General features: G+C 34.5%; 3 protein-coding genes across 6 annotated transcripts; 2 read left to right on the top strand and 1 right to left on the bottom strand.

Annotated features, from left to right (window-relative positions):
* The first annotated feature begins 6590 nt into the window (after window positions 1-6590).
* On the top strand, window positions 6591-9908 carry LOC133883057 (GDSL esterase/lipase At1g54790). Of its 2 annotated transcripts, none has more exons than XM_062322244.1 (5): window positions 6591-7011; window positions 7959-8159; window positions 8266-8432; window positions 8515-8785; window positions 9388-9908. In XM_062322244.1, exons 1-5 carry the CDS (start codon window positions 6618-6620, stop codon window positions 9660-9662), a joined length of 1308 nt encoding a protein of 435 aa, XP_062178228.1. In that variant the 5' UTR covers window positions 6591-6617; the 3' UTR covers window positions 9663-9908. The 2 variants fall into 2 exon arrangements, with proteins under 2 accessions (XP_062178228.1, XP_062178229.1); XM_062322245.1 differs by lacking the exon at window positions 6591-7011 and adding an exon at window positions 7483-7827.
* Window positions 9909-10621: 713 nt separating this feature from the next.
* LOC133851026 (UPF0603 protein At1g54780, chloroplastic) lies at window positions 10622-14440 on the bottom strand. Of its 2 annotated transcripts, XR_009895726.1 has the most exons (4): window positions 13872-14440; window positions 11618-11810; window positions 10771-11182; window positions 10622-10729 (listed from the first exon to the last, which is right to left on the bottom strand). XR_009895726.1 is itself a non-coding variant. In XM_062287317.1 (3 exons), exons 1-3 carry the CDS (start codon window positions 14319-14321, stop codon window positions 10935-10937), a joined length of 891 nt encoding a protein of 296 aa, XP_062143301.1. In that variant the 5' UTR covers window positions 14322-14440; the 3' UTR covers window positions 10677-10934. The 2 variants fall into 2 exon arrangements, 1 of the variants encoding a protein (XP_062143301.1); XM_062287317.1 differs by having other exon boundaries at window positions 10677-11182.
* Window positions 14441-15266: 826 nt separating this feature from the next.
* On the top strand, window positions 15267-21072 carry LOC133851101 (uncharacterized). 2 transcript variants are annotated; one of them, XM_062287410.1, is made up of 8 exons: window positions 15267-15615; window positions 16477-16556; window positions 18449-18509; window positions 19029-19086; window positions 19221-19278; window positions 19617-19689; window positions 20176-20296; window positions 20605-21072. In XM_062287410.1, exons 1-7 carry the CDS (start codon window positions 15298-15300, stop codon window positions 20266-20268), a joined length of 741 nt encoding a protein of 246 aa, XP_062143394.1. In that variant the 5' UTR covers window positions 15267-15297; the 3' UTR covers window positions 20269-20296; window positions 20605-21072. The 2 variants fall into 2 exon arrangements, with proteins under 2 accessions (XP_062143394.1, XP_062143392.1); XM_062287408.1 differs by lacking the exon at window positions 20605-21072 and having other exon boundaries at window positions 20176-20440.
* The last annotated feature ends 5132 nt before the right edge of the window (window positions 21073-26204 follow it).

Raw genomic sequence — 26204 nt, 5'->3', positions numbered from 1 at the left:
TAAATGGACTAGAGACTGGTTAGGCTATTTATCTTGTTCCTAAGCAGCGAAGTACCTTTTAATTGCTTACGACGTGTCATTTTCCTATTGGCAATTTCCTTGCAATCGAATATCCCAATTTTGGAGATGTCTAGGATTTGCCAAACATTGGTGTGAGTGTTAAGCCCAAGATGTTTGACGTCAATCCCAGATGAGGAGCCTTTAGTCACTTTTGTTATCAAGCATTATTACTTGTTATATTGACCATTCAAAGCAGTTTTCTTTTAATTTTTTTAATTTTTCTTAAACATATGAAACAATACTACTTTTTACTTCTCTATCCAAGTACAGTTCACAATAACTATTATTATCTTTCCTTATATCAATTAAATATAATTAAGTTTGTACCTACCTTTACATTTTTCACAAAATTTCAACACAATCCCAATAAAAGGCAAAAAGATGAGAAATGAGAGAGAAAAAAAAATATTTTATATTAAAATAATTGATAGGAAAGCTCTCTTGGTTCCTTATACATTGGGTAAAACTGTAATGTTTCCAATACTTAGGAAACAGATAAAGTATTTACTGTTAGTGTTTTTTGTAATTTTTTTGACATTTTTCCTGCATGTAGGAAACTAGGGAAAATGAATGGGCTATAAAAAAAAAAAAAAAAAAAAAAAAAAAAGGCTTTTGTGAATGCTTTTAACCAATTATTCTTCCAATATATGGAGCTGACGTGGTGGTCATTTATGCATTTAATTTATTTTCTTATTACTGGATTATCACTATTTGTTGTCATTTGATGTGTTTCATTACAGATATGACCCTACTAAGTTTAGCGCTATTGGATGTGTTGGCGGGGATCAGAAATTTCAAAGTGGATTTTATAAGTACTGCGTGAGAATGAGGTAGTGAATACAACACTAAGTTGAACCGCGTCGTTTAATTGGTCGAACTCTACGCCCTATTGGAATTTAACAATTTTAATCAAATTCAAATTCCTAAGTGGGGGACATTTGCAAGTTTTTTTTTATAGATTACGAGAGATATCGACAAATGACAATGTGGTGAAAATTTGAGAGAATTTTGTATATTTTATATATATTTTCTAAAAGTTGAAGACATTTATAATTTTTTTATAGTCTATAAGATATATTGATGCAATTGTAGTTTGGAGAGATATTGAGAAATGAGAATAGGGTGATAATTTGAAGAATTATATATACAGTTCATCGTATGGTCAATTGTCGATCAAGAATGCATGTAAAGAAAAACAATAAAAGAGCTTTTTGAAACGTAGCAGTATGGATAATTCTGATACTTAAGTTAGTGAGTAATTCAAAGAAAAGAGGTCTCAAAGAAGTAGTTCAATCGATCGAGAACCACGCCTCATAAAGCGGAGGTCATTAGTTTGAATTTTCTCTCTCTTTTCTTGTGTGGAAATGTAAAAAAAAAAAAAAAAAAAAAAAAAAAAAAAAATTAAAAGGGAAGAGAAGGAGTTCTTAAATGGACTAGAGAATGCTGAAAATAATCCTTACCTGGTCCCTTAGCCCTTTTTTTATTTTTATTTTTTTATAGCGGAGTACCTTCTATTTGCTTACTAAGGTCATCTTCCTTTTGTCAATTTCTTTGCAACCCAATATTCCAATTTTAGAGAGGTCAAGGATTCATTAAACATTTGACGAGGATAAGCCCAAGATGTCTAATGTCAATATGAGATGAGGCGAGACCGGATCCTCTCAATTTCAAATGAAATGGAGATCGAGGATCCAGTTAGCTAGATGCGTTTGGGATTGTGATTTTGTAGACAAAAAGTGTAATTTTAAACCAAATCGCAAAAAATATACCGTTGGAGAATTACGTTTTTAAAAAATTGCGATTTAAAAACGCAGAAAACTGCATTTTCAAATCGCAAGTAATGAGATATTTTTTTGAAAATGTAGAACTTTAAAGGCTAAACTGCGATTTTGCCAAACGATTTACTACTTTTTTTAAAATCACTTTCTCAAATCGCACATTTTAAAATCGTTATTTTAAAATCTTACTTTTTGAAATTGCAAACTCAAACGGATCCTTAGTGTATTTAAGAAAGGTAAAATAGTCAAAAAATAATAATAATTATTATTATTATTATTTTACCCCTCCTAAATGCACTAACCGACTCCTGCCAATTTTATTTGAAATAGAGAGGATCCGTTTTAAGACGAGGAGCCTTTAGTCAATTTGTTATAAAGCGTTATTACTAATTTTTTTTTTTATAAGTACAATTGAAAAAAGGAAACAAAACTATGGAATATAAAAGATATTCCAAATCAGGGAGGAAAAGAACTAAATAAAGAACTAGAAAAATGTGATAGCATGAGAATGCAGTCAGAAATTAAATATTATGGTCGCGGTCTAATCTGCCCCATGGTGCATGAACACAAAAATTTACAATTCGGTTGATTTTAGGAGCTATCCAAGCAGTAAAAGGTGGAATGGAGGATATGCAACTGATGTACGTAGTGGTAATTTATGCAATTAATTTATTTTCTTAATTATTATCGTCTATTTTATGTGGATTATCATTATTTGTTGCCATTTGATGTGTTTCATTTTTATTTATTTATTTTTTAAATTGGAGTCACGTTCCATTCTCTTTTTTTTTTTTTTTTTTGAAGTTTTCCTTGACTTTTATAAATTGATGAAATTACATTGATCTTTCCAGACAATTTGATGTGTTTCATTAGAGATATATATATATATATATATATGACCCTGCTACTAAGTTTATGAAGATTTTATTCGAAGGTGTGAACTCTACATTGATATTGGAATTGAATTTGAAGTCTAGTTATTTGCTCTTGAGGTGAGACCACTCTTCTTGCCGGTGAGACTGTAACACCCCTTTAAAATATTAGGGTTAATGACACTTTGATCTTGCCTATGATTGGGCAAGAAAAATGAGATTATTGGATATTTGGGAGAATTTTCTGCAGAAAACAATTGATCGTTGCTTTGAACAATCGAACAGTATTGTTAAGTACACAACGATCGGTCGTTATTCTTAACGATCAAACGGTGGCAATCTGCATGCGAATAAGAATTAGTTATTTTAGCATGAGCTAATGAGAGGGAGTTTTATATAAGGGTATAAGTTAACACCTAAATCCCATTTTGTCATTTTTCAACCACCAACCCCTAGAGTGAAAGAGAGAGTGATCTTTGGAGGGGTTTGGATCCCTACCTTTAAGAGAGGTAAACCGGACATCTAAATTAGCTCGGTTCTTTTCGTGCTTTATACTTGTTTAACCCTCATTTAGTTTCTGGTAGTGTACGTTTTTGTGTGTAGCTGTTGCTAGAGAGTCTTTGAGTAGTTTTTTATGGTGATTATAGGGTTTGAAATTTGTAGTTTTTGGAGAGACTTGGACCATTTCGTTTACTTTGCTTTAAAACCCTTGTTTTCTCCATACCTATATAAGCCTAAAGGCCTGCGACTTTCATAAGAACTAGATGATGTCTTTAACTATTCTTGGAAAGGTTTCTAAACACCTTTTGAGCCCGAGCATATTTGACTCCTCTCCTTGTTTTTTATCAATGAAATCACCGAATAACTTCCGGCCACCAAAGCTATGGGTTGTAACGAACAATGTTTGTTCATGGAGTTGATATGTGTAGAAGAAGGCCAAAGGTTTCTAAAGCCATTATGGTGGGATGTGAAAAAGCATTTTGCAGGGATTACAAATTGAGTCTTCAGAATTATAACAAATTTGCAAGTAAAATCAATCTGTAACACAAATCTTATATAGTGGATTCTTTTGGAGTTGGCTAGCCCCCATAGTGGTTTTATTTAGGAAAAAATACGCATAGTCTCCTTAAATTAACACTTAATTTGCAATGTCTCTCTCAAACTAAAGATTGCGTCAATGTTACCTTATTTTATTAATTTTTTTTTTTTTTTCTAAAAAGACATGCATGTCGGACCGTGAGCTGACATTCCACTTAAAAACAATTGGTGCTAACCGAGACAAACTAAAAACAGGCTGGCCTGTTTTTATAGCAGTCCCAATTAAGAAGCGACATTGTGTTCGAACATTCGTATGAGGGCAATTCAAGACGAGGAGCCTTCTGCCAGCTTTCTTCTTCTTCTTCTTCTTCTTCTTCTTCTTTTTTTTTTCCTAATTAAATAAGGAAATGGTTATAAGGGAGAATCATTCCCACTCTTGATTCAAAAGAAATAATGAGTAGACGATCCTATAGACAAAAAATGGGATGGGTGAAGGAAAAGATAATCAAATAGAAAAAAAAATAAAAAATAACGGAGACAATGAATTTTATGTAGTTCGGTCTATGACATACGTCCATAGGATAAAGCCCTAAGAGTTACATTTTGCTTTTATTCATTAATTATTTTACAATACAGAAGACTCATATTTATAGAAGAATTGATATAAATAAGTATGATAATTTACCATTAAACCTATAAAAAGTAAGTAACATACAATATCATATTAATATATTTCCTAAGAAATATATTCTCTAACATTTCCCCCCAAACTCAAGGTGAAACAATCTGTTAGAAAATTTATTTTTTAAAAAATATATTTTCTAAGAGTGAGCTCCTAAACAATAGACCCAAACACAAACTAAAGCAGTGCTGAAATAATTACAAAGGGTAAGAAATTGGTCAAACAAGTAACTTGGTCCTCTCAAAGGGCCGCTCAAGGTAGTTACAGAAGTAAAAAGGGGCACAGATTAAGGCGAATTAACTTATCTGAACTCCCACTTAAAAACAACGACAATCACCATAAGGAGACTAAAGGGATAAAATTACTGTTAGAATCCAAATTTAGGATTGCAAAATAAAGAAGCACCAACAAAAATCCAGCAAAATGAGCCTTCAGATCAGCTTGTTATCAAGCCTTATTAGGCTATTAGCCCATCATTCTTCCAGTTTATAAATGCAGCTTAATTATAATGTGGTGGTCATTTATACATTTAATTTATTTTCTTATTCTTGTTTATTTTAAGTGGATTATTATTATTTGTTGCCATTTGGTGTAGCGTTTCATTCGACATATGAGCATGCATGATATGTTTATGATTATTTCATTAAAAGTTGTGAACTCTACGTAACTACGTACGTTGATAGTAAAATTGAATTTGAAGTCAGTTATTTGTCCTTGAGGCGAGACTCTGGTGGTGAGACTCTAGTGGGTTAATTGTGAGCAGGGATGGAGCCAGAAATTTTTATGGACAATGGCTAATGGCTAAAATTTTTTTTTACAGGGGCCAATAAGTTAAATTTTTAGTTTTTATCTTATATTTTTACTTTTTTTTTTTAATTTTTTATTTTAGAAATTTGGAGAGCCATGGCCCCTGCCAGCCCCCTCCCACCGTCACTGATTGTGAGACTTCTGTTATTGAATGTTTGACAATTAATAGTACTGCATCAAGGTTATTGACAACTGGTAGAATATATTTTTCATATTACATATGTTGGTGTATTTTTTATGATAATATTTTTTATTTAGGTTTGATTTTCTTGTAGGGTTTATTCCCATTATGTTAGAATATCTATATTCTCTAAATTAGGTTTATCGATATTTACCTTATTTAAGTTTAGAATTTCTTATTCATTACTCATTAATTATCTCTCTATAAATAAAGAGTTATATAATAATATTTAATATAATAAATAGATAAAATGTAGCCTATACATATGTCTCTCTCAGCTTTCACTTCTGTTAAAAGAAACCTTATAAAGAAATCAAACTAAAATTAAAATATATATATATATACACCAACATAGTATGAAAAATATATTCTATCAACAACGATAACGAGATGGGTTATGATATATATATTTCTTTTAAAAAAGTTCAAAGATTGCGTACATAGATGAAAGACAGAAAATAACAATTTTAATAATGTAATATAATGCTCTATTAATCTATTTGGCAAGAGTGCACACGACAAATCTGTCTTAATTTCTCGATATGTATTATTTCAGTTGGCATTCAGAAGATATTTCTTGGCAAAAATTGTGAGAGAAACTTTTATAGAGCGGCACCTTTTCAGTTAAGTGAGTTTTATAAGAGCTTTATTACTATTGCATGTCTCGGGCGAAAATTGTGAGAGAACATCTTATAAAGCGGCATAGTTGATTTGTCGGGATTATGCAAATACCTTTTCGGTCGAGTGGGTTTCGCAAAAATCCTATCACAATTGCATGCTTAAATGGCAAACAATATGTACATGCAAGTGTACTAGATTTCAATTATACTCCAAAAGATGTTCTAATCTTTCATATTCTTTTCTTTCGCAAATAGTCCATATGTGTATATTTAATATAATTGAATGAAAATATAAAAAATATTTATTAATTTTTCATACAGGCTAAACATTAAAAAAAATAATTTCAACCCATTTTACGTCGAAACAATGGAACCGAGATACGTATACCATGCTTAGAAGGAAGCATCAAAGCCTTGCTTTCAACAGGGTGTCCAAGTGTAGTCAGGCTTAAGAGTAGTCAGAACTCACTCAAGCTTTTCGCAATCATCCGAATTTCCCTGTGAACTCAAACTATTCAAGTCCGTATTCACGGGACTTTTAGCGCGACATGCCGTCCGTGACTCGGGTAATCCACTCATATGGATGGAACCATAGCTGGTTTGCTTCTGGCTCTCATTTTACCTTCCCATAATTTAAAGCAAAAATGTTCCTTCAGCTGGGAAGCTAAAGCAAGCTTTCTCCGTCTTCATAAAACCCAGCAATTAGCAAACCTTCTCTTCTCTCTCAAAACAAAAGCAATGGCTACGAAAGCCATTTTTGTCCCAATTCTCACCTTATTTTCACTCTTCTTTTCTCTTACAAATTCCATCGACTTCGATTATCCTGCAATTTTCAACTTCGGCGACTCGAATTCTGACACAGGTGAGTTCGCCGCGGGGCTTGGGCTTCTCATGGAACTCCCCAACGGACAAACATACTTCAAGACCCCATCAGGGAGATTTTGTGACGGTCGTCTCATCATAGACTTCGTCAGTAAGTTCCTCACCACCTTACGAATTTATTATGCACTTTCACTTCCAAAGCATCCTTGCTATTGAATTTTGGACGGCTAAATCTATATATGATATTCAATAGTAATTTTTACTGTCACGTCAACGAATAAATGTAGCATTTGTTTTTCCTAAATAAATACTAAAGGAAATGCTACGTATACTTTCAAGTGCTTACTTTTTGCTGCGGAAATGTAACGTATCATTAATATGTCATATACATATTAACCCGTTCAAAATTTACACTTAAAAAGTACATGTAGATGCCCAGAAGAAAGTGTTTCCTCTCAGCCTTTTAAGTATTAGATAAGAAGAAACGAGCTGTGTGATATAAAGAGAATTGCCTTTTATCTTCTGTGGGTCCTCTTGGCTTCCCATAATTGTAAGCAAACTTCCAATACACATATATATAATTATATATATGACACACCAAACAAACTTCATTGTCAAGAGTTATCATGAACTATTTGTACTCGGTGGTTACAACATGAGTGAAAGCTACCAACAAGGGCAAACAAGCGACAACTCTCCCACCCCCCTCCTCCTCTTGCATTAGCCATGGCTTTTTCCAAGAGCTGCGTTCTCCATATCCTCACCTTAATGCTGTCCATCTGCTTACCTCTTTCCGAATCCATTCACTTCAACATTCCTGCGGTTTTCAACTTTGGTGACTCAAATTCTGACACGGGTGAGCTTATCGCCGCCGGGATTGAGAGCATTAACCATCCTTATGGACAGAGTTACTTCCATAGACCATCTGGGAGATACTGTGACGGCCGTCTCATTATTGATTTTCTCAGTAATTTGTTTATTCTTTCTGCTATTCATCTCAACTCTGTTTTTTTTCTCTATATTCCCCTGTTTCCTCTGTTTTCAAGGATACTCGATCTGTCTCTATTGTTTATTTTTTTTTTATGCAAAATGTTGCAGTGGATGCAATGGATAAGCCATTTCTAAATGCCTATCTGGATTCAATCGGCTTGCCAAATTTCAGAAGAGGGTGCAATTTTGCATCTGCAGGGTCCACTATACTTCCAGCATCTCCAACATCTGTCAGCCCATTCTCATTTGGGCTTCAGGTGGCTCAGTTTCTCAGATTTAAAGCTCGGGCTCTCGAATTGCTAGCACAAAGTATGTACACGGATCATCTTATTTAAGTTTCAAAGTATTAGAGTTCATTGACGACACAGAAGTAAGAAATGTTGTTGCAATACCAATATTCTTGAATTTGTTTCAGATAAGAAACTGAAAAGGTACCTCCCAGCAGAAGATAATTTTGAGAAGGCGCTTTACATGTTTGATATAGGCCAGAATGATCTTGCTGGTGCATTTTATTCCAAGTCATTAGATCAGATACTTGGTTCAATTCCAACAATCTTGGGAGAGTTTGAAAATGGAATAAAGGTCAGCTTCATCCATCACTTTCTAAACAAAATTGCAATCAGTGGAACATTGAATTCTCACACTTGCTGTCTTGTTTTTTCAGAAACTATATGATCAAGGGGCTCGGTATTTTTGGGTACACAACACGGGTCCTCTTGGATGCTTGGCTCAAAATATTGCCAGATTTGGAACTGACCAATCAAAGCTGGATGAGCTAGGATGTGTCAGCTCGCACAATCAAGCTGCTAGACTTTTCAATCTGCAGCTTCATGCTCTCTGTAAAAAATTGCAAGGCCAATATATGGACGCCAATGTCACATATATTGATATCTTTACCCTAAAATCCAACCTCATTGCAAATTATTCCCTATATGGTTAGTATGTCTTCTGGGCACTGTTTTTCTTGTCTTTGAATTCTTTCATTTCAGTACCTTAACTTGAGATACAGCTTGATACTTGAATAACCTAGTAATTTGTATCATCAAGCATGATGGGCCTGCATCCATTTCACTATAAAATTTGACTTTCAATGTCAGAGTATGCCTACATCACACCTCTCTTGACAACCACTCATTCCCTTCATCCATTTTACTTTGCTTGTATGTTCAAGAGATTGATGAAATATAAATATCTCAAGCTTGAGTGAGTATGTAAGTATTTTCCCGTTTCGGTGGAAATCCGATGGAAGACAAAGAGAAAGGCAAAGTCAGAGAAGTTAGAACAAAATAATTTTTTTCTGACCCCCACTCTATATATAGAGTGCAATACAACTCTGTTTCTCTTTTCAGTAACCTCCATGGAAGTTATTATCTTCCATGGGAATAATCAAATCAGTTAGGATGGTTCTTCCTGGGTATTCATTTCATTCAAAATCATTAGAACTATTACAAGAATTCATAACTTAATGAAAGAATTTGATTTCTGATTTCAGATATGATCATATTAAAGTTGATTTTTGATGGATACTAATTTGCAGGATTTGAACAACCTATAATGACTTGCTGTGGGTATGGAGGTCCACCACTGAACTATGACAGTCGCATTAGCTGTGGGCAAACAAAGATCTTGAACGGGACATTGGTCACGGCCAAAGGGTGCCCAGATAGTACTGAGCATGTCAGTTGGGATGGAATTCATTACACTGAGGCTGCAAATCAGTATGTCTCATCACAGATACTCACTGGAAAATTTTCTGATCCACCTTTCTCAGACGAGATGCCTTTCCTTCTGAAGCTCAAGTTCCAAAAATAGAATATGCTTATTATTATAACTAATTCATTTTTTCTTTTTCTGATGTGTTAACTTCTTTGAGTATTTGTAAGCCATCATTCAAAGAATCAAAATGATAAGTTAATATTTTTACTGACTGGAAACTAGTAATGCAGTGGATGCACTTCATCATATGAGGTGGGCTGTGTAGCTCTCATCAATTGTTTATGTTAAACAAGGGATATTTGATATATCTCACTCCAAGCGAATCTTTTGCGGGTTGGATTTGTTGCTTGTCTTACAAAATTAGAGCTCTCCTTCGTCACCTAGGAAGCTACTAGAGTCGCCTTAGAATTTCTGCACTTCAAAATTTTAGGGCTAGTAATGGTTACCCTAGAGATTATGGATGTAGAGAGAGAGGAATTAAATTTTCTTAGTGCTTCTAAAACGTACGTTCAGTCTTTTTAAAGAGTAATATTATTTAGTAGACTCATGTACAACTATCATACAACTTGATGACATGATAATAAGAATCAACTCTTGAATCAACATTTTTTCTTTTTTCTTTTAAAAAAATGCTGACCTAATTGCTGAATTTTATTGTCACGTCATTTAGTTGTATAGCAGTTGCAAAAAGTCTAATAAATAACATTATTCATTTTTAAAATCAATCTAGAATCTCTATACTAGATTCCTAAGAAAGGAAAATTTCTAGTAGAGAGAAATTTTGCACTCAAAATGGTAGTCCTATAATGATCCAAATTAGTAGGGAGTTATCAAATAACAACCTCACCCACTATTTGACAATCCTTAAAAGATTGTCTCAATTTGAATTATGACTCCACTAACCCATGTGGACTCTCCATGGGTCAATCTAATTTCCAACAGTTTATACCTTTACCTGTGATTTCCAAATTGGAAGGTGATTCAAACTGAAAAAATTGGGGTTAGTATAAAAAGGTTTCACTTGAACCAAATTAAGACAGCATAGCCTCGGAGCCTTCATGATTTTAATATATGAGTAATTGCTTTCATTGATTAAGTCTTCATGATTCATTATGGCCAAAACTATACTCTCTCTCTTGAACCCTTTTCAACTATATTGTCCCCTGAAGTTGCAGACACCTGTAAAATGAGTAGTTGCAGACACCTGAAGTTGGACTAAGAGACAAGTCCAACACATCATTAACATATTAACCAAAACTCACCGATTGTGAGTTTCTGATCAACCATTCTAACATGATGATTTGTACAACAGCATGTTATACATGATTTGTGAAATTTAAGGGAAATAATTTGAAGACAAATCTATTGTTACTTCCTGGAGACATAAGCATAGTATTGTGCCATAGGAACAACAAAGGCAATCACTAATAAACCTCCAACTACAAGAGAGAATTGCCCCCGCTTCTCTTCTGTCTCTTCCCTGGATTTGAAGTTGGATTCACGTTTATTGTCTTTAACCGAGGGTCCACCAGGATCTGGGAGCCCATCAATGGCAGCAACTAGTCGCTTGGCACTGCTATAAACAGCTTCATTGTACTTTTCTTCTGTAGCCAAGACTGCAATTACAAATCCAACAATTTGATCACTACAACTGCAATATCTTCTTTAAAACAATAGAAGAAATTTACTGCTGCACATCATCAAAGGAAAATTTTAAAACTTCACTCCTACAGCTTGTTTGATCATATCTCTTATATCTAAGATATCATCTGAAGCAGAGGATATAAGTGGCAGATATATGGAACTTTTGGACAGATGTACATCCAAAATAAAAACACATAAATTATCTTCTAAGCTCATTACTTTATGGGCAAAACATTTTACTTTTGCAGCTATCCTCTAGTTTCATGGTTTTTCAACATAGTTTCAATTGAACATTTATGGTGTTAGAATGCATATAAACACTACCATAATCTTCTCAAAGTCAAAAGCGGTTGCATATATAGTTGAATAATTTTGGCTTAAAGGATGACAAATAAGTGCAAGGTTACCAGGAAGATTTTCTGTAACAGTGGCATCAAGAATATTTTCTCCAACAGCCTGGACAAATGCAGGGCCCCCTGTGACTGCCCCTTCCTTTTGACTGGTAACAAGCACGACAATGCCCTTATTACTGCCCTCTTCTACTGTGGGATACCAACGCTCCAAAACTTGGTCAGCATACTCAAAGGCATCAGCTTTGCTCTGCAACCAAATGTTACAACTTTTAAACCAAAACAAAAAGCCCCACGCACTTGCATTCTTGAATTTCTTATCTTTATAGACACAACGGTCCAAGGCAATTGCATAACTTTTGAAGACATGGTATAAAGCATAGCCTTCTCATTGTTTGTGCCTTAAAAGTTGCAGAAACAAATATAGGAAAAGAATTAAGCTAGGAAAAACTGCACTTTTTTTATTTTTTATTATTTTTATTGATGAGTTGAACAAAGAACAACAACAAACACAGAAAAATGGGAACAGAGACCAAATACATTACAGAACAAAAAAGAACTCTATTATTGACAGCAATCCAAAGCAAGTTCTTTCCATAGCCCTGGTGGGAATCCTCGTTGATGGAAGTAGCAAGCGGAAAAGCTATCAGTAAAGCTGGTTGTAGCGTCCATCGTGGATGTTATGGGTTCAATAGAAGGCACCAAAAATATTCTTAGTTTCTATGCAGCTTCGGAGGGAGCTGGCAAGACTAAGAGGTAACTGAACAAGCAGGAGAGGAGTCCCCTACAAGGACGGTGTGGCCAAAAAAATAAAGAACAAATTTTTTTGTGACACATATCTGGATATGGAAGTTCTTATGTGCCAAAAGAGCGCTATAGTAGAGAGCCAGAGGAGCTGGGATGGAGGAGATATGCTGCAAGCGCTAAAAGGGGCATCGGCATGTGTAGCCCACATGCGTCACAACGGTGCATGGGGTGCACGTGAGGGGGCGGGGACTACTTGAAGGTGGAGCAGGGACCTGCGAGGGTCGAGGACGGGCCTGTGGATGGGGGGGGGGGGGGGGGGGGTTGGAAAGATTTCAGTAATCTGGCCTCTAAAAACTCAAATAAAAGATCAGCAAAAACAAAAGGAGAAGGAGAAAAGGAAAAACCAGAAACGGGATGGAGGGGAGGAGTACATAAGAGTAGGGAGTGGAGAGGAGGGAAGAGCAGGAACTACACTTCCCCCTCAAACTTACACTCCATTTGCAATCTCTTTCAAACTTTAAAAAGTGACAATGACCCCTTCAAACTATATAACATTTTCAATTTGCCCCCATCTATTAGCATTTTCTATTAACTTGGACAAAAAATGTATCACGTGACCCACACATGATTTAAAATGAGTAATGCTAGAGATACTAAATCTTTTACTAAGAGATGAATACCAAAATGATGTGGAGCTTATTCATTGGAGATGATCAAAACAATTAATAAAAAAAAATGCTACAGGTACCAATAAATAAGTTCCACATCATCTTAGTATCCATCTTTTAGTAAAAAATCTAGTACATGTAGCATTTATCAATTTAAATTGTCCATTATATCTCGTATCAGACGTGAAACTACAATTATGCCCTTAGATTAAAACCAAAGAAAAAGAAAGCAACCTCCTTTGATCATAAAGACGGTCTCTGGCCGTGGAGACCCACGGCCAGGTCGTGGCTCTCTGGTCACGGAGACCCATGGCCAAACCGTGGCTCTCTTGCCATTGGCCGTGGGTCTCCTTCCATAGAGACCAACACTCCTTCCATAGGCTTTATTTTTAGTTTTATTTATTATCAAGTATAATGGACAAGATGAGTCACATGCGGATTACATTATGCATTTTCCATCCAAGTTAACATGCTATCGGAGGGGGCAAATTGGAAGTGACAAGTAATTTAAGGATCTATTGTCACTTTTTTAAGTTTGGGGTGGTTGCAAATGAGGGTTAAGTTCGATACATGAAGTGTAGTTTCCGATATACATCTTAGATTTCTAAATGCTAGGGAACAGAAAAAAAAAAAAAAAAATTTGACGTTCATCTCAACTGAGCCTAAGAGAATCATACAAGATAGCTGAGATAAGTTGCATATAAAAAGGAATCCTCAGTTCTCCCAGAAACCAAACAAATGTTAGTGATCCAAATAACAAATTGTAATCCATTTGTTTAAATCATAAAAAGGGCGTCCTAGGAAGAGTCAACCTCACACTATACTAAACTGGTATATCAGTATATGCATATTAACAGAACCTTGTTATGGCAAAAAAACACAAAAACAGTACTCACGGTTAGTTTTCGAACAATGACGAAATTAATGCGGAAGTTCTTCCTTGACTCCAAATCCGTCAACAACCTCTTCAAATCCGATTTTGTCACCCGACTAAGCACGCCTGCATCGTCAACAACATATGTTTCTTTAGGTGGCCCCTCATTAATCACATCAAATTCAGATGCTAATGCATTGCCACTAGGCAAGAGTGGGCTAAAATTGAGTGCTAGAGTGATAGCTAGAGCTGCCAGTCCTTTTTGGGCATGTGAAAGCCAGCTTGTGGGTGTTGGTAAAGATGAACTTAGTGATTGGGGTTGGTGTTTTTTGAGACTACAAGTAATGGATTTGGTAAGAAAAAGAGAATTTGATGATCTGGGTTGGATAGAGGAGGAGGAAAGGGTCTTTGGACAGGAAGGTTTGGGATTGAAGAGAGGGGAGAGAGAGCGAGGAGAGAGAATGGTTTCCATGGAAGAAAGCAACCAGGGAGGTTCACAAATGGGGAAGCATGAGGGGGAGGGAGAGTGAAAGAGCAAAGGAGGGATTTGATACCACGCTTTTTTTGTTTCTGTTTTCTGTTGGGTTTGGAATTTGGGTGGTTAGGATTTGTTTGTTTTGGATTGGCTGTCTGAATTTGAACCGGGATAATGCTTGTTAAAAGCCATAAGGACATTTTGGTCCATATGAGTTACAATCATCCAATCTTTAGCAAAAATATATCTAATATTTCCCATGTTTTAAGTTTGAGTTTTCAATTTTTTTATTTTATTTTTAAACATAAATTTTAACTAGATTCTAATCTAAAATCTTCCTTAAATGAAATTTTTGTTTACTCTATTTGTTAATGCGTTTTGTTTTTAATTTGAAAAGAAAATTTAGCTCAACTCCTCGACCGTCAAGGATTTTACGATAATAACCTCAAATTAACTCAATATCGAGTTTTCAATTATGAGCCCTTATTAATGTTACTCCGATCAAGGTCATCAAATGTTTAGTTTTTTGTTAAAAAAAAATAAAAGTGATTATTTTTGACATTTTGGTGTTAAGATTTTACAAAAAAAATTCTAACAAATGGATACCATTAAAATGGGTTGGTAATTGAAAACCCGACATTGAAAATTTTGATAATTTTTAAGATTACGATAGTAAAACTCTTGATGGTTTTTGGGTAAGTAAAATTTCTCAAAAAAGTAATCTAATGCACCATCAATGTAAAAGTAATTTTAAATATTTTATAAAAATTTTGTGACAACTCAAGAAATGATATTTGCCTAAAAAATATGAACAACAGAAGAGTTGACTGAAATGACTAAAACAACCTCCTATTTTTCTCAAATTCCCAAAGCTACCCTCTAATCCTCACATAACAAAGAAAAACTAGTCCATGTCCCACATTATCTCCCTCCGTCCATTTATCACCGGCCATGAATACCATTCCATTCTCTCATGGCCATTCTCTCCCTCTCTCCACACCCACCGAACCCTCCCCAAAACCCCAACCCCAACCCTGCCACCACCAAACCCACTTCTCTCACCGCTCCCAAACCCGCAGCTTCCAAGAGGCACTTTCTCCTCAAAACCACTTCGCTTTTCATCATTTCCTTGACCCCAGCATGCCCACTTGCCCATTCTTCAGCTGAACCTTCGCTGCCTCCGAAGCCGGCTCTTTCCGGCATTGCAAACACGAAGTCTTGGTTCCAGTTCTATGGTGCTGGGTTCGCCATTCGGGTGCCGCCACAGTTTGAGGACATCACGGAGCCCGAGGTACTTTTATCACACATTTTTTTTCTTCTTGTACATATATAACTTAGGAAGAGCTGAAGAGGATTTATTATGTTCTTTAATGTTATGGAATGCATGCACTTGTAAACAGCATTCAAATCAAGGTGCTAATTTGACGGTAATGATGTAACGAAAGAATATAAATTAAATGATTAAATTCATGTATAAATTATCGGCTTAAACTTTTGGGATAACTGGTGATTTAACTTTGTATAAGAGTAAAAATCTTGAGTTCACACCTTTTGTTCATCATTTACATCTCATTTCAATTAAATATTCTATGGAGAGTGTTAATTAGCATATAAATTAAATGATTAAATATTATTCATAACCTATCAGTTTAAGCTTTTGAGATAAGTGGTGAATTAATAAACAATAGGATGAGAAAATTATATGCGAGTCACATATTTTTCAATAGTATTAAATTGTCTGAATTGTGTGGTTTGGGGAGTTATGAGTTGTGAATTGTAATTGATAAGGAGATAAACACCAGGGGCAGCTGTATATATTTGGTTGCTTAATGGAATTCTGCCACTTCTTTCTCAATGAAAAGAAACTCTGATCAATTTTTATTGTATGAAATTAGTTTGATTTTTATATTTTTCTATCTGACTTTCACTCTTTCTAAATGCATGCTCTTACAATAATATGTTTAGTGGTCATCTGTTTTCATCATAGCATTGGTCACTTTTGATTCTTAAGCTTTAAAGACCGATGCTGAAAGACTCATTGTATTGATTTTGAAATTGATCTCTTGTTTGGGAGTATATTAAAGTCCAACTATTGTCTTTCTCATGAATTAATTTTTTGTTAATCTACTGGTTATAATGATCAATGTTGTAGGATTACAGTGCTGGATTGTCTCTTTATGGAGACAAGGTAAAGCCTAAGACTTTTGCGGCAAGATTTGCATCACCAGATGGGTATATGATTTCATATAAGCTCCCTTCTCTTAGATGGTTTAATATATTAGCTCAGGAAGAAAAAAGAAAAAAAGATGGTTTAATATATTTATTTATTTATTTTCAATAGGACAAGTTGCATGATAGCTTTTGCTTCCCTAGCCTGCATATTGTTTGCTTTTACATTCTTTATTTATGAATGAAGATTAAATAAAAAATAAAAAATCAACTACTTTTGTGAAGGTTGTGTACTAATAAACTTTACAGAAGGATCATAATATTCACCCAAAAAAATAAGAGGGATAATGAAAATATTTTTTTTTTTTTTTGATAAGTAATGATAGTTTTATTGAAAGCGTAAGGCGCCCCTACGTACACTAGAAGTATACAACAGGAAACACCTAACTAGAAAGCGAAAAAGAAGCAAGAAATTCAGCAAAGCTGATAGATAAAGGGTACAGATAAGCCATCGACCAGACATACAAGGTATGGAAAAATAACTCTATCACCTCCTCTAGGGAGCTCTCTAGGTCCTCAAAATGCCTAAGGTTTCTCTCTCTCCAAATACACCAAAAAAGGCAAATAGGCACCATCTTCCAAGTAGTAGCACTCCCAGAACTCCCATACTTCCACCAGCAAGCAACTAAGTCAAGCACACTCCTAGGCATGACCCACGAAATACCAAAGCGGGAGAAAATGTTGTTCCAAAGAGAAGATGCTAGATCGCAATGCAGAAGAATATGGTCCACTGATTCCCCATCCCTCTTACAAAGACAGCATCTGTCCACAATAATAATATGCCTCTTCCTAAGATTGTCCAAGGTAAGAATCCTGCCTAGAGCTGCAGACCACGCGAAGAAAGCTGCCCTCGTGGGTGCCTGAGACCGCCACACACACTTCCATGGGAACCATGTACCTCCAGAACCCATCATAGAACCAAAATATGACTTCACCCCGAACACACCTTTCTTGGACGGAACCCATTTGAGACAATCTGCCCTCTCAACGTTCTCCTTTGTGTCGCCCAGAACCTGGAAGAAAGAGGCAAAAACATCGACTTCCCAATCATGAGCCTCTCTAACAAAGCTCACGTTCCACCGAATGGACCCACCCAATCTCTCCATATTATCAGCCACTGACGCATCCTTCACCCGAGCAATGCCAAAGAAATCAGGAAACACTTCTTTCAAAATCGAATCCCCACACCACAAGTCATGCCAGAATCTAATCCTGCTCCCATCCCCCACTTCGAATCTAAGTAGATTGGAGAATTTCTCCCATCCTTTCCTAATAAATTTCCACAAACCTACTCCAAACGCCCCAGTCACCTCTCGGGAGCACCACCCACCCCACAAACTACCATATTTGGAATCCACCGCAACTCTCCACCAAGCATCTCTATCCAAACCATAGCGCCATAACCATTTACCTAGTAATGCTCGATTGAACTGAACCAACTTTCTAATGCCCAGCCCCCCCTTCGAGATAGGATTACAAACCTTCTCCCAACTCACCAGATGGTATTTAAAATCATCACCCATACCACCCCAAAGAAAGTCGCGTTGCAACTTCTCAATGCGAGAAGCAACACTCACCGGTATAGGGAACAAAGACATGTAGTACGTAGGCAAGTTAGAGAGCGTACTCTTGATAAGGGTCACTCTCCCTCCCTTAGAGAGGTATAACCTTTTCCATCTAGCCAATCGTTTATCAACCTTCTCAATAACTCCATCCCAGATACGAATAGACTTGTAGGGAGCCCCCAATGGAAGACCCAGATACGTCACAGGCAAATGAGCAACTTCACACCCTAAACATAATGGGTGTACTATAATTGTTTTTGCCAACTGTATTTGTCATACTTAGTATTGTATGTATATATTGATTTTTATTTGTCTTATTGTTTGATGTAGATCTGAAGTTTTGAGTGTGGTCATTCGCCCAACCAATCAACTCAAGATCACCTTTTTAGAGGTATTGGTAATGACAGTCATGAAGTTTCAATACTTCTACAATATAAATTTATCCATAGAGCTTTATTACTCAATTGGATCAAATAGAATAAATACTTATGGATTGTTATAGTGGAGACTTCTCCTATTTTTTCTGTAATAAATGTAAGCCACATAAAACCAGTGCTAAATAGCAACAAATTAAGTGAGGTGTGATGGACTGAAAAAGTAGAAGGTGATTGCTTATATATATATACACACACATATTTAATACTTTGTTTGTGTGTGTGCTTTGTGCGAAAACAAGAGTATTGAGGGGTTTTAATTGTCACATTAATGACAATAACACTCTTATTACCATTTTGGCTTCCTATCTGCAAGACCGAAATTCAGCAATATCTTTATGCATATCTTTGTGTCTTGGTTTAAAGACCATGTTGTTCATGTCAATCAGGCTTTTGAAGTATAAGATTTTCATTATACCGTCATGAAACACATTTGCTGACCTGAAAACTTGTTTGATATTTGCTGACCTGAACAGGCCAAAGACATTACTGATTTAGGTTCTTTGAAGGCGGCTGCAAAAATTTTTGTTCCAGGTATATCATGTACCCCCCCCCCCCCCGAAAAAAAAACCCCAAGAACTATCATATGGGAACAACTAGGACATCTTCTTATCTTCCTCTGCCATCTCTAGCATTGGTTTTTAATTCTACTCATGCTGCATTTGCAGGTGGGTCCAATTTACACTCTGCAAGAACTATAAAAATAAAGGAAGAGGAAGGTCTCAGGTAAAGTTTATTTTCGAGGTGATGGCAAGGCCGCTATAAAATAATGGTTTCTATTGCTATCAAAGTGAAGTGCCTTAAGAAGGAAAACCAAACCCTTTTTTTTTTCTTTTTCTTTCAGTGAAAGAATATCGTTCTCCCACAATCACCTTCCCCCAACCGTACTGTTATTAGCAATTATAGGATAGACATTGCTTGGAAATCCAAATGTATTACAATAATGGCTCATTATTTTAAAGCAGTTGGGACACCAAATACAGACAATTTCTTCGAAGCGCTGTATACATGCTCTATTCACAATTTTTTATTTCCTAATGTTTGATGTTTGGTATATATTTCAGGACTTACTACTTCTATGAGTTTAGTAGAGATGAACAGCATGTAGCCCTAGTAGCTGCTGTTAATAGTGGAAAGGTCCGTTACTATATTTTATAGTGTTTAAATACTTGTTTGTCAAAAAGTTTGTCAGGTATATAGTAAGACCTAAGGATACGTTTGGTACGCGGAATAGTTATTCCATTAGGAAAAAGGAATAGCCTAATTAAGAACAAAATAGCCTTGGTGTTAAAGTATACATATACTCTAATACTTGAAATAGCCATTCTCATAGTCCAAGAGAGAATGACTCCTTTCAAATTGAGGAATGGCTAGTCATTCCCTCATGGACCGTGAGAATGGCTATTCCAAAACTCTTTCATTCTACCTTCTTCCATTTTTAATAAAAGCTAGTTATTCTGCATACCAAATGTTACTCTAGTGCCTTGTGATAGATATCATGTGAGTCAATTTGGCCTGGTAGTTAATTGACTCTATAGATCTCTATTCCCATGAAGAACTTACCCATAAAACTTAGGATTCTGATTTGACGTGAAAATTATGATGTCTTCTTGTCATTTACAGGCAATTATTGCTGGAGCAACTGCCCCACAGTCTAAATGGGATGATGATGGAGTGAAGCTTCGGTCTGCTGCTGTATCACTAGCAATTCTCTAGGCATGCGACCCAATGATTCAATAAGCAGGTCTGTGGAATCAAATCTCTGTAAATTATTTTGAGATTGTATCAGTTGATTTCTCTTCAATCTTTGAAATTTTGAGCAGAATTCAATTCTTTCAATTTCTTGACTCCCTAATATTTATCTGATTGTTCTTATTGGTTACCTAAATCTCAAAGATCAAAAGCTTTCTTTCCACTTTCTAGTTAATCTCCTTCTTAGTTCCATCGTAAGAGTTTTTATAACAATTATGAAAGCGAATAGGGCGGAAAACCTAAAAACCAAAAGGTTTTTCAACTCGAACTATGACTTGCCTTTATTATTAATGCATGCAGAAGAACCATGACTCAGTTTCAATTACAGACCGCGCGTTCAAGTGCTTCCAATTGACTTAACAAATTTAACGGTGCCTGCCCGGGTTCCCTTCGCCGGTTATACTTCACACTTATTTATCACACTCATTTCACACTGATTGATGTGTCTTGTTTTGAGTTACTGTCTCTGACATGAAAAGTTATTGAAAACATGCCATATCAGCCAGTATGAAATGAATGTGAAAAGTAACATTATTTATCTAAAACATTATACGATTTCCATGGGCTTATCCTTCCTGTGATAGAACAGGTTCTCCTAATCAATGGCTTAAAATGGGCCTTTTTCGCTTTCAGCCAGAGCTGCAAATGGGCTGAAAGCTTCCGATTAATGTACGATAAGTGCATTTAGTCAATCAGATTAGAATCGTAGGCCTATAGTAGCATATTTTCTGCTTTGCTAATGATTGGAGCATAAATTGAATTTCTTGGTTTTTCCCCCTCTTTTTTTTTTTGTCGATTTAATGGAAATGATTTACTATACACTAAAAAATCCCCCCCCCCCCCCCCCAAAAAAAAAGGATTAAAATAACCAAAGCAGGGAAGATTTAGCATTAAATAAGAAGGATTGATAGCCTGTGTTGATTTATTCAGGACCATTGTACTATATCATGCATAACTTCATACATGATATATGCAATATCTCAGTGAACATTACTTGATGAACATCCAAACAAAGAAAAAGAGACATTCTCTGTTTTTTCTTTTTCTTTTTTATTTCCTTAAAACCAACATTTACACGCATGTGCGGATGAGCTTGCATATACGTGTATGATCTTGGATTACATGATCACATGGCTGGCTGGCACAAGTAGACCGTTCTGGTGGAGAAGATCCTCCTCCAAGTTTCAAGATCTGCTATAAGATCTTGAAGTGCCAAAACGTGGACAGCTAAATTATGTTATCCCTAGATCCCAATTTGGTGCATTTTTTGTACCAAGCACGTTTATATGTACCAGCTATGAACTTATTTATATCAAAATACCGAATATTTTCAGTATAGCACGTGTATGCAAGTTTTGCTAGCTTCTAAGGTTTAGCTAAGTCTAACACTTAAAATTAGGAAAAAAATATAAAAGTAGTTTACCTGCTTTGCAATTAACTTCACGTGGTATTAAAACAATTTACTTTCTATAGTTAAATTTTATTCACTGACTTAACATATTTCATTAGTGTCACACTGACTTAAATATGACACACTATAATTTTATTAACTGATGTGTCATATCATCAGAATTTATTAATTGAGTAAATATAATTTTGACTGTAAGAAATAAATTATTTTTTGGCATACCACATGCCTTGTGGATTGTTAAATTTATTTTGATACTACGTGAAGCTAAAGGCAAATCTGATAAACCCGTGATTTGATTTTGCATTTTTTTTTCCTTAAAATATTCCAGGGTATATTTATAGAGCATCCGTATAATATTAGTTAATAAAAAAATGCTATTTAATAGACTATTATATAATTATTATACGATTGGAATGACGTGTAAGTGAATATCAGCTATTAATTTTTTCTTTTACAAGTCATTTTGATCCAAAGGACTTGTTTTTACTATCACATTATTTTAATTATATAACAATCTACCAAATAGCATTACTCATAATTAATTTAAGGTTAAAAATCACTTCCATAAGTTTTTCTCGGGCATATGTAAAACACTTTTTTTGCTACAGTAATTAGCAATAGCGGGGCAATCACCGTAGCAAAAAGCTCAAATATTTTATTCATTCTTCCTTTATTTTATTGTTTCTTTCATGACCATAGGAAACACATTACCATTGAAAAATACGCACGTCGGAAAAATAAAAACCGTTGGCAAAATATGACCGTTGAAAAAAATATAATCATTAGGAAAAAAATACGAGCGTTGAGAAAATATGACCACTAGAAAAAACAAATATGATCTTTTGAAAAGTATGACAAAAAATATGACAATCGAAAAAAAAAATTTACATAACATCGTTGGAGATGCTTTTAGGGCCGGGTGACAATTCATGTTTACATGTCGGATTGGGGTTATATTGAATCATAAATATAAAATTATATAGGTTAACTCTAACTCAACCCGTTTAATTAAACGTGTTAAGCACCTCAACTTTGACTTTCTAATTTTGTTTCGGGTTAGCAAATCATAAAACAAAATTGTTAGTGATAATGTCAGGATCGGATCATGTCGTTTCAAAGCATCGGTATAAAATTTGAGTAATGATTCACTACCACTTAAATATACAACTTTTCACCACCTTGCCTATGTGGCAAGGTGGTCCCCCACCTTAATTTATTTTTAAAAAATAAAAAAACTCAAAAAATAGTGGGGGACCACCTTTCCACATAGGTAAGATGGTAAAAAATTGTATCTTTGAATGGCATTGAATCATTACTCATAAAATTTTATTGGTCAATCTTAATTTAATTAAATAAATCATACTTTTCAACTCTAAACCTATTTCAAATTCACACGTCAAACTTGCGTCCGCTCAGCACTCAAGTGAAATACCAACAAAAATATGTATTTTCTTATTAGTTAGAGAAGTTGAGAAACAGGAAGAAAGCAAGTGAGCACGTGACTTCATAGCCTCAGGCCAATCTGCTACCTAACTTCTTCAACCTTTTTAACTTTTTCATCTCCGTGCTTGGGCTTCTCGCCGCAGATTGCGTCAGATTCATAGACGTTAGTTTTCCAGTGAACTTTCGAGGAGGCCCGTGCCAATCACGAGGCCAGGGAAAATTCAACTACTATCTCGGTGTCTCCATCTAGTCAATTACTTCCTTTTCCAAGGTTTCAATATCTTATCTGCCGTAAAAGGCTGAGAGATTTTCTATTTTTTATTTTTTTTCCAGATCATATTTCACAGATTTAATGATAAATTTAAAAAATAAATTAACAAAAAAATTGTAACAAAATGACACAAAACATCTCAAAAAGTTAATTAATACAATCTTAACAAATTTTTCACTTGTCTTTTAGTTTCTTTGGAAAGTCATTTTTTTTTTCCTGTTTGTTTTATTTGATTTTTAATCAAGAAGACTATTTTTTAAAAAAAAAATGGTTAAATACTTTTTTGACCTATGCAGTTTATCAACTTCTTTCTTTCTTTTTTTTTTTTCTTTTTTCCCACTTTTTTATTTTTATTTTGTATCATAAATAGTACTTCGCTTATGGCTAAAAATGAATATGGTGCCTTAGTCAAACTTCTGTCCAAAAATTGATTAAAGTTTACGCTAATACCCCTAAAAACAAACACACGTCCCTACGTGTCATTAAAAATTAAAAAACTAGAAAAGTAAAAATTTAAAAACATAAATAAATAAATAAATAATTTTTTGAAAAAAAAAATGAAGATAATTGAGCGGCTTGAGCCACCCCATGGTTGGTCTAGGGGTGGCCGAAGCCACTCGCAAAGGCCTTGAGCCACTCCCGTTTAGTCGAAACAACCCCCAATGGCCAAAACCCTAAGAATGCTTTTTTTTTTTGGCCTTGTGGGGGTGGCCAAACCACCACCATATGCCATGGGGGTAGCTGGCCACCTCATTTTTCTCATAGGAGCCACCCTTTTTTCACCAAAAATGATTTTTCTTTTTCTTTTTTTTAAATGAAGCATAGGGGCAAGTGTCTTTTTTTAGAAGTATTGACGTGAACTTCCGCCATCTCAACTTTTAGTCATAAGCGAAGTATTATCTATTATACAAATTGAAACCTACATAATTTTTTTTAAAAAAAAAAATGCTACATCAAGGGGTCAAAAGTATTTAACTATAAAAAAAAAAAAAAAAAAAAAAAAAATGATAACTTTTTATTTGAAAAGACAATGCATTAAGTAAGAGTAATTTTACTTGTGATATAAATGTCAATCAAGTGTCTATCAAATAATGAGGTGGCTTTTAAAATCACCATTCGATAAATCACACGCTCAATGGTGATTTTAAAAGTCACCACATTATTTGATGGATATTTATATCACATATAGAATTACTCATTAAGTAATGTTCTTTAAAATTTGGAGTTTTTATGGCACAGTGAACTGAAATTTTAGAGTAATTCTACATGTCATATAAATGTCCATCAAATAATGAGGTGGCTTTTAAAATCACCATTTTATCAAATTTATCATTTGATCAATTACATGTCCAATGGTGATTTTAAAAGTCACCTCATTATTTAATAGACACTTGATTGACATTTATATGACATGTAGAAATTAGAATTACTCAAAATTGTATACCCCGATAACAAAAAAAAGAAAAAAAAAAAAAAAAAAAAGAGCTCCAAGACCAGAATAAGGAAGGACGAATTAAAATACAAATGATATATTTATTAAAAAAATTAAAAGTACAAATGGCATGAGATATTACAAAAGAAAACTGTTATTGAAATTATGCTCTGTTTGTTTCGGCGTAAAATGGTTTTTGAAAAATAATTTTGTTATCTTTCGATGTTTGATAAGGGCAAAAATAATGGTCAACTGAAAAATAATTTCCGTTTGACTAAAAATGATTAGTAAATTTCAGAAAATGATTTACGTTTTTTAAAAGTGTAAATTATTTTCCTTAGATGGCAGACACAATCGACCATATTTTAAACAACGCAGTCGACCTTTATCTTCAAGCAATCGACTATCGCCGAATTCCAACAAGCCAGATTTTGGCACTAGTCCGTATCGGAATCTAAAAATTATGTTCCAGCCAAACCGACCCGAATTTGGCCAAATTCCAGGCTGTCTGGCTAGTATCCGCCTAGAACTTCGCCGGAATCCTGTATAAATCGCCAGATTCCAACTACTTTTACTGGAATCCGTATCCACCAAATATAAAAAAAAAAAAAAAAATATATATATATATATATATATATAATTTTACATTAATATTTTTTATGTTGTGAATAAAATTTAATTTTTATAAATTAATATGGTTAAATAAAAATATAAAAAAAATATTTATAATTTTTTATACGAGTCAAATGTTAAAAAATAATTTCAACAAATATTTATTAAAAAATTATCTTTCCTAAAAATATTTTGGGACAAAAACTATCTTTTCACCGAAACAATCATAGCATTAGCGTGTTCCCACTTCTCACATACATCGATCATTGAAATATTGAATGCCGGCTCGCACTGGGTTCCACGATAGTACTTTTCTTTTCATTAATAAGAAATCAATGCACTTCATATCTAGCCGATATGGTTTGTATCTTTTCTGAAAAAACAAAAAAGATTAAAAAAAAAAAAAAAAAATCCTTTTAAAGTCATAGATGATTTGGTTTGACTATGTCCACATATATCCATTCATCTTTTTTTTTTTTTAATAGAGCTTTTTGCATTTAGGCTGCATTTTTTTTATTATTATATTAATGAAAGTCCCCTTATAAATAGTTTTCTAGAAAATTTTCTGATCTTGATTAGATTTGACTACCAAATACATCAAATATGAATTATTGAAGTTCGTCCGTTGTCCTAGCATCCTGTATTTGCCTATCACTGAGCTATAATCTTCGTTAATCTCTGTATTTGCATTTTTTTTCCTTAAAAGAAAAAAAAAAATTATTTTAAAACTT

Source organism: Alnus glutinosa, chromosome 12 (assembly GCF_958979055.1).
Source record: "Alnus glutinosa chromosome 12, dhAlnGlut1.1, whole genome shotgun sequence".
Lineage (NCBI taxonomy): Eukaryota > Viridiplantae > Streptophyta > Magnoliopsida > Fagales > Betulaceae > Alnus > Alnus glutinosa.
This window is presented reverse-complemented; position numbering and strand designations above follow the sequence as displayed.

Excerpts from the sequence above, each read along its gene's own strand:
- LOC133851026 (XM_062287317.1), bottom strand. The coding sequence starts at position 14,321 with ATGGAAACCATTCTCTCTCCTCGCTCTCTCTCCCCTCTCTTCAATCCC. Across the intron at positions 11,811-13,871 it reads TCATTGTTCGAAAACTAACC|AGCAAAGCTGATGCCTTTGA; the intron begins GTGAGTACTGTT and ends ATTTGGTTGCAG. Across the intron at positions 11,183-11,617 it reads TGTTACAGAAAATCTTCCTG|TCTTGGCTACAGAAGAAAAG; the intron begins GTAACCTTGCAC and ends TTGTAATTGCAG.
- LOC133851101 (XM_062287410.1), top strand. The coding sequence starts at position 15,298 with ATGGCCATTCTCTCCCTCTCTCCACACCCACCGAACCCTCCCCAAAAC. Across the intron at positions 16,557-18,448 it reads AGATTTGCATCACCAGATGG|ATCTGAAGTTTTGAGTGTGG; the intron begins GTATATGATTTC and ends TGTTTGATGTAG. Across the intron at positions 19,279-19,616 it reads AAGGAAGAGGAAGGTCTCAG|GACTTACTACTTCTATGAGT; the intron begins GTAAAGTTTATT and ends TATATATTTCAG.
- LOC133883057 (XM_062322244.1), top strand. The coding sequence starts at position 6,618 with ATGGATGGAACCATAGCTGGTTTGCTTCTGGCTCTCATTTTACCTTCC. Across the intron at positions 7,012-7,958 it reads TCTCATCATAGACTTCGTCA|TGGATGCAATGGATAAGCCA; the intron begins GTAAGTTCCTCA and ends AAAATGTTGCAG. Across the intron at positions 8,160-8,265 it reads TCTCGAATTGCTAGCACAAA|ATAAGAAACTGAAAAGGTAC; the intron begins GTATGTACACGG and ends AATTTGTTTCAG.